General features: G+C 51.5%; 1 protein-coding gene across 1 annotated transcript in view; it reads left to right on the top strand.

The window, feature by feature from the left end:
* htr2cl1 (5-hydroxytryptamine (serotonin) receptor 2C, G protein-coupled-like 1) overlaps positions 1-4,621 on the top strand; it is a gene marked incomplete at both ends in the record, with an annotated part of 12,447 nt that extends 7,826 nt beyond the window's left edge. Inside the window, 3 exons of the mRNA XM_084461151.1 lie at positions 1,559-1,759; positions 2,753-3,297; positions 4,016-4,621. Of these exons, the coding sequence (XP_084317277.1) occupies positions 1,559-1,759; positions 2,753-3,297; positions 4,016-4,621 (1,352 nt within the window). The remainder of the gene's footprint in view (positions 1-1,558; positions 1,760-2,752; positions 3,298-4,015) is intronic.
* Between the last annotated feature and the right edge of the window lie 3,055 nt (positions 4,622-7,676).

The following is a 7,676-nucleotide window of genomic DNA, read 5'->3' as shown; positions in this document are numbered from 1 at the left end:
AGAGAGACTACAGAAGACACTACCATTAGAGAGAGAGAGAGAGAGAGAGACTACAGAAGACACTACCATTAGAGAGAGAGAGAGAGAGAGAGACTACAGAAGACACTACCATTAGAGAGAGAGAGAGAGAGAGAGACTACAGAAGACACTACCATTAGAGAGAGAGAGAGAGAGAGACTACAGAAGACACTACCATTAGAGAGAGAGAGAGAGAGAGAGAGAGAGAGAGAGAGAGAGAGAGACTACAGAAGACACTACCATTAGAGAGATAGAGAGAGAGAGAGAGAGAGAGAGAGAGAGAGACTACAGAAGACACTACCATTAGAGAGAGAGAGAGAGAGAGAGAGAGAGACTACAGAAGACACTACCATTAGAGAGAGAGAGAGAGAGAGAGAGAGAGACTACAGAAGATACTACCTTTAGAGATAAAGGGAGAGGGAGGGAGAGAACGAGGAAGGAGAGGGAGAAAGATGGACGGACTGACAGACAGAGAAAGGCAGAAAGACAAATGGGCAGATGAAGGAAGAGAGAGAGAGATTGAATACACAGAAATAATGAGATTTTAAGCAGAATGTCAATGTGGAAAAGATGAATGGATGGAGGATGAGGAAAGAGAGAGAGAGAGAGAGAGAGAGAGAGAGAGAAGGGTAGGCAGAAATGAGGTGACTAAGCAAGAGAGAGCAAGAGATGAAAGAGAGCGAGACAGAGAGAGTGAGATAGGGAGGATGAGCGAGAGATGGAGGGAGAGAGAGAGAGAGAGAGAGAGAGAGCAGGAGGAGGAGAGGACATCCTCCAGCTGTCTGTATCTGTTGCGAGACACTGCTCTATTTGACAGCACTGCCGGGCCAACCAGACAGCACAGAGACACCTGTGTGTGTGTGTGTGTGTGTGTGTGTGTGTGTGTGTGTGTGTGTGTGTGTGTGTGTGTGTGTGTGTGTGTGTGTGTGTGTGTGTGTGTGTGTGTGTGTGTGTGGGTGTGTGTGGGTGTGTTTCTGTTTGTTTTGGTAGCTTTTCACAGTTCAATTCCCCTCACTTCAATCAGCTTTATTGGCAGGAAATACTCAGTATGCAAATGTTGCCAAAGCATAGAACTAATTAAATAACAAAAACAGAGACGATAACAACATTGTACTCATTATCCAAATTTATACAAAACAAGAAACGCTGTCATAAATGTTTATGCCACTGTCTTTCTCTCCCTCTCTCTTCCTTCTCATCCTCTCCACCCCCCACCCACATGTCCAGTGCTATCTGACCTCTGTGTGTGTGTGTGTGTGTGTGTGTGTGTGTGTGTGTGTGTGTGTGTGTGTGTGTGTGTGTGTGTCTAACCTCTCTCTCTCCCTCTTCCAGACTACCATTGGCCATGCCCAGTGCTGTGTGTCGTGCGTCTAACCTCTGTGTGTGTGTGTGTGTGTGTGTGTGTGTGTGTGTGTGTGTGTGTGTGTGTGTGTCTAACCTCTCTCTCTCCCTCTTCCAGACTACCATTGGCCATGCCCAGTGCTGTGTGTCGTGTGTCTAACCTCTGTGTGTGTGTGTGCGTGTGCGTGTGTGTGTGTAGACTACGCCTGGCCCCTGCCCAGCGCTCTCTGTCCTATCTGGATCTACCTGGACGTGCTGTTCTCCACAGCGTCCATCATGCACCTGTGCACCATCTCGCTGGACCGCTACGTGGCCATCAAGAACCCCATCGAGCACAGCCGCTTCAACTCACGCACCAAGGCCAGGATGAAGATCGTCGCCGTGTGGACCATCTCCATAGGTGAGGGGGGCGGGGCAGCCCCCCATGCCCCCCTACCACACACACACACACATGCACGCACACACACAGTACACAAACACACACGCAATTAAAGATCATCACAAAAAGAGGCCAAAGAAACCATTGCTATAAATGGAAGTCCACTAGACCTCTCTCATGGCTCCCACTCTGTCTGTCTGTCTGTCTGTCTGTCTGTCTGTCTGTCTGTCTGTCTGTCTGCCTGTCTGTCTGTCTGTCTGCCTGTCTGTCTGTCTGTCTGTCTGTCTGTCTGTCTGCTTGCCTGTCTGCCTGTCTGTCTGTCTGTCTGTCTACCTGTCTGTCTGTCTGTCTGTCTGTCTGTCTGTCTGTCTGTCTGTCTGTCTATGAAGTGATGTGATTCTCTAAAGCCTCTTGTTCCTGATAGTCAGAGTCACTGATGGATCACTGTTCTAATCCCTCTCAGGGGAGGAATCATCCCTGACCAGGAATCATCCCCGACCACGCCTCCGGGGGACAGATTATCCTAATCCCATCCTAATCTCATACAAAAAAGAGATTGAATACTATCTGATTCTGGCTGTGTTGATAAGGGTATTGCATTTTGTGTTTGTACTGCTGGCTTCTCTGTGTCCAATTCAGAAGTTAGACTCTCTCTCCCTCTCTCTCTCTCCCTCCCTCCCTCCCTCTCTCTCTCCCTCCTCCCTCTCCTACTCTGTCCCCCTCTCTCTCTCTCTCTCTCTCTCTCCCTCTCTATCTCTCTCCCTCCCTCCCTCCCTCTCCTACTCTGTCCCCCCCTCTCTCTCTCTCCCTCCCTCCCTCCCTCTCCTACTCTGTTCCTCCCCCTCTCTCTCCCCATCTCTCTCCCTCCCTCTCTCCCTCCCTCTCTCTCCCTCCCTCCCTCCCTCTCCCTCTCTTACTCTGTCCCTCCCTCTCCCTCTCTCCCTCCCCACCCCCCCCTCCCCTCTCTCTCCCTCTCTCCCACCCCCCCCCCCCCCCCCCTCTCTCTCTCTCCAGGTGTTTCCATGCCTATCCCCGTCATCGGGCTGCACAACGAGGACAAAGTCTTCGTCGACGGCAAGTGCGTGCTGAACGAGAAGCACTTCATGCTGATTGGCTCCTTCGTGGCCTTCTTCATCCCACTGGTCATCATGGTGGTGACCTATTGCCTGACCATTCAAGTCCTCCAGCGCCAGGCCACCGTCTTCCTGTACGAGGCCAAGACTTCCTCCCAGCAGCCCTTGCAACCTCCGACCACACCCTCCACCCTCCAGGCCCCGCCCCCTGTCTTCCTGATCCCCCAGATAAACGCGCCCGCGACCCCTCTCGTCGACAAAAAAGCGCTGTGCCCCCCCACCCCCTCGAGAAAGAGCAGTCTGAGTTGTCTGAAAGGGACGCCGCGCCCCGTGACGCTGACTGCCTCCCCCACGGACAGCATCAGCATTATCCCGAGCTCCGAGACGCCGTCCCAGCTGAACTCGCCGGCGGGGCGGGACCCGGCGGGTTACCACGAGAGACGGGGGATGATGCAGGCCATCAAGAACGAGAGGCGGGCCTCCAAGGTGAGAGCGTTTGTCTTTGTCTGTCCGCCGTCTGCTGCTTTGTTTGTGTCTACTCTACTCTACTCTACTCTGCTCTGCTCTGCTCTGCTCTACTCTGCTCTGCTCTACTCTACTCTACTCTCCTCTACTCTACTCTACTCTACTCTGCTCTACTCTACTCTACTCTACTCTACTCTACTCTACTCTGCTCTACTCTACTCTACTCTGCTCTGCTCTGCTCTGCTCTACTCTAGTCTGCTCTGCTCTACTCTACTCTACTCTACTCTACTCTGCTCTACTCTACTCTACTCTGCTCTGCTCTACTCTACTCTGCTCTACTCTGCTCTACTCTACTCTACTCTGCTCTACTCTGCTCTACTCTACTCTGCTCTACTCTGCTCTGCTCTACTCTACTCTGCTCTGCTATACTCTACTCTACTCTGCTCTACTCTACTCTACTCTGCTCTGCTCTACTCTACTCTGCTCTACTCTACTCTACTCTGCTCTACTCTACTCTACTCTACTCTGCTCTACTCTGCTCTACTCTACTCTGCTCTACTCTACTCTGCTCTACTCTGCTCTACTCTACTCTACTCTACTCTGCTCTACTCTACTCTGCTCTGCTCTACTCTACTCTACTCTACCCTACTCTACTCTACTCTAACAGGCTCTACTCTCCTCTCCTCTACTCTATTCTACCAGGCTCTCCTCTCCTCTAACATGCTCTCCTGTCCCCCAGGTGCTGGGCATAGTCTTCTTCCTCTTCCTCATCATGTGGTGTCCGTTCTTCATCACCAACGTCACCGCCGTCATCTGCCGCGGTTACCACGGCTCGTGCGACGGCCCCCTGCTGGACGAGCTGCTGGACGTCTTCGTCTGGGTGGGCTACATCTCGTCGGGGGTCAACCCCCTGGTCTACACGCTCTTCAACAAGACCTACCGCCAGGCCTTCTCCAGCTACATCCGCTGCCGCTACCGCCCCGGCGCCTCCAACCCCGCCTCCGCCAGCGGCGGCAAGGCGTCGCAGGCCCCGCCCCTCTGCCCCTCGCACACCAGCACGCCGATCATGAGCAGCGTAGGGGGAGGGGGAGGCGCACACGGGAAGGCGAGGGGCGTGGACAGGAACAGTAACTGCCGGAACGGGGGCGGGGAGGCGGCCGGGGGGAGGGGGGGCGTGCTGCTGCGGCCGGTGGAGCCCGACGACGCCACGGACGACGAGATGATGGAGCACGCCGGGATGCTGGAGGCCGAGGAGGAGATGGTGGTGACGCTGGAGGCGGAGCCGGGCGGCGTGCCGGCCAACGGGAGCAGCCGCTCCGCCTCGGAACGCACCAGCAGAGTGTGATTGGACGGTCGTCGGGACACGCTGGCGTATCATTGGCTGATGCCCTCCGAGGGATGTGTGGATTTATCATCAGTGTTTTAACCTCCATTTTGCACGCTATTCTCTAAATAGTGCACTGTTGAGTGTACTACTTGTTCAAAAAGAAGTGCGCTAAGGAATAGGACACTATTCGGGACACAGACAAGGGGAGTGACTGAACATAATTTAAAAGAAGAGGGCAAAGGAAGGAGTTGACCTTGACCTCTAACCTGGATGTAATAGGCACTTATTTACTTTTTAGTAGCTTAGCAGCCCATCTAACAGTTTTTCTGTGGTGTTTGCTTATACGAGCTTGAGTGTGGGCTCTGAAGGAGGTGTGTGTGTGTGTGTGTGTGTGTGTGTGGCTCCATCTTTGGAAAAACCGAGAGAAAGTGGAGAGAGAAGCGAGGGATGGAGGAAGATATGTGTTACTGTGAACAGGCGTGAGAGAAAGAAAGTGGGAAGGAGAGAGAGAGAGGGAGGGGGAGAGGGGGGGAGAGAGAGAGGGGGAGGGAGGGTGAGAGAGAGAGATAGAGGGAGGGAGAGATAGAGGGAGAGGGGGAGGGTGAGAGAGAGAGAGAGAGGGAGAGAGAGAGAGAGAGAGAGAGAGAGAGGGAGAGAGGGAGAGAGAGAGAGAGAGAGAGGGGGGAGTAGTGAGAGAGAGAAGGAGAGAGAGAGAGAGAGAGAGAGAGAGGGGGGAGTAGTGAGAGAGAGAAGGAGAGAGAGAGAGAGAGAGAGAGAGAGAGAGAGAGGGGGGAGTAGTGAGAGAGAGAAGGAGAGAGAGAGAGAGAGAGAGAGAGAGAGGGGGGAGTAGTGAGAGAGAGAAGGAGAGAGAGAGAGAGAGAGAGAGAGAGGGGGGAGTAGTGAGAGAGAGAAGGAGAGAGAGAGAGAGAGAGAGAGAGAGGGGGGAGTAGTGAGAGAGAGAGAGAGAGAGAGGGAGGGAGAGAGAGAGAGAGAGAATGTGCGTCTTTTCCTATGAAAGATCCTGAGGACCAGCCGGGAGGAAAGATTGTCTGCGCTCTGGAGGAGCCGACGTGTTCTGCGGCGCCGGCGCCCGACGGACGGGTCACATGATCCACACGCCCGACACGTCTCCCCCCAGACAGACCCTGCACTCCCGGCTCCCAGGGAGGACAACGTGTGTGTGTGTGTGTGTGTGTGTGTGTGTGTGTCTGTGTGTGTGTGTCTGTGTCTGTGTGTGTGTGTGTGTGTGTGTGTCTGTGTGTGTGTGTCTGTGTCTGTGTGTGTGTGTGTGTGTCTGTATATACTGCAAAGTGAAGCCAGAGGAAGAGATGGACCAGAAGAAACGTAAACGCAAACACTGGCCCTTCCCATAGAGCCACACCTCCGCCTGGTGGCAGAAAGAGGTAACTGCACCCCAAGAGCCCACTCCCCATTGAGAAGAACAGAGAAGGTAGCTGTTACTACTGACCCAGTAGAAGATACACTTTCATCAACCAATCGAGTTCCCCTACACTCCCCCTGCCTCTGTCCTGTACAGGAAACAGGAACAGGAAGTGACACGCAGTATAACGGGGTGTATAACGTACCCATAGCATCCATATTGGACCCGGTTGTTACCACGTGGGAACCCGTTTTAAACCGTGCCGCAGCCCAAAACGGAGTCCCTGAATGTATGAGTGAGCAGGAACTCTGACCCCTGTACAGGACCAGAGGTCAAAAGGTCAATGGTCAGCCACTGTGTGTGTAGAGAAAGAGACTGCTATGTGTTTTAAGACTGCTAGCAAATGTCATCAGAACCTCTTGGACTTGTTTTAGCACCCCCTCACTCTCTCTCTCTCACTCTCTCTCACTCTCTCTCTCTCACTCTCTCTCACTCTCTCACTCTCTCTCACTCTCTCACTAATTCTAATTCAATAGAGTTTATCATCAAGAGTTGAGGGATGTCGAACAAATCAGTCCTTAAGGGGTAGTCCTACTGTACAAGTAAACAAAACTCACGAGGAACAAAAAGTATATAGATTGTCGAGAGGCGTCCAAAACTATCGATAATCAATATTGATCTGCAGATCAATCGATGTTCGTGTCCTCTCTTGCTAAGTTTGTCGCGGTGTTCTGTTTCTGTATTTAGCTGTATGTTAGCTGTCGTGGTATCTAGAAGCTTCTAGCCGTATTCCCTCTATATGTTACAATCATTGCTGTTTTTATACCATTTAACTTGTGAATGTTCGTCTGATGAAACGTCTTGGGTTGACACTTATATCGATCGATGTCATTCATCTACACAACGTTAGTTTTTTTTTGTGATGCTGCTTAATTTATTAAATTCAAAACATGCGTACAAGTCTCTTCTCTCTCTGCCTTCGTTAATAAGTCTGTGTGTCTGTGGTCGTATCTAAAGGCTAATTGTTAGTCAGATTCAGATATTTAAACACAGTGCAATACCAAGACAGGACAATATAAAATACAATAACGGACTATTACAATACGATCTATAAAGATGTAGCCTACAAACTAGACAGGAAGTGGGGTCATATTCAAGTTCCCTTTCAAAGAAGAGTTTATCCTACCCACTAAAAACGAAAATGGTAAACCCTTCGTAGATTTGACCGGGGGTCAAACCCTTGATCTAACTTTTGATTTGATGGACCAGTGAAGTGACCTGACTCTCGCGGGATCAGGATGGTCTCAAGAGGCTACGCGTGACTTCAGACTTCAGCACCACGGACAGCGACCCTCGGTTTACGAGTCAACAAGCTTGTTTGTTGTGTCCTTTCGGCCTGTTGGTCTCCTCCTGTGACATCTCCCACATCCCCCTGCCTGGTTAACACACTGTGGTGTCACTGTCAACTCGATCAGTCTATTAGGTTGCTAGACAATGCCGTCGCTATTCAGAGTTCGTGATTATTTCCACACTGAACATTTCTCATTGATAGGAGTGAGTGGAGACTCTACCGTTTTAACTGTGAGGTGAGAGCGCCATCTTGAGGCGAAGATAGGTATGCCTAATGACAAGATGAAGACGGGAGGGTTTATGTGCAGTAATCTGCATGAATCCTCTTCTGCTGATTACATT

This window comes from Borostomias antarcticus (genome assembly GCF_949987555.1).
Source record: "Borostomias antarcticus genome assembly, chromosome: 37".
NCBI lineage: Eukaryota > Metazoa > Chordata > Actinopteri > Stomiiformes > Stomiidae > Borostomias > Borostomias antarcticus.
This window is presented reverse-complemented; position numbering and strand designations above follow the sequence as displayed.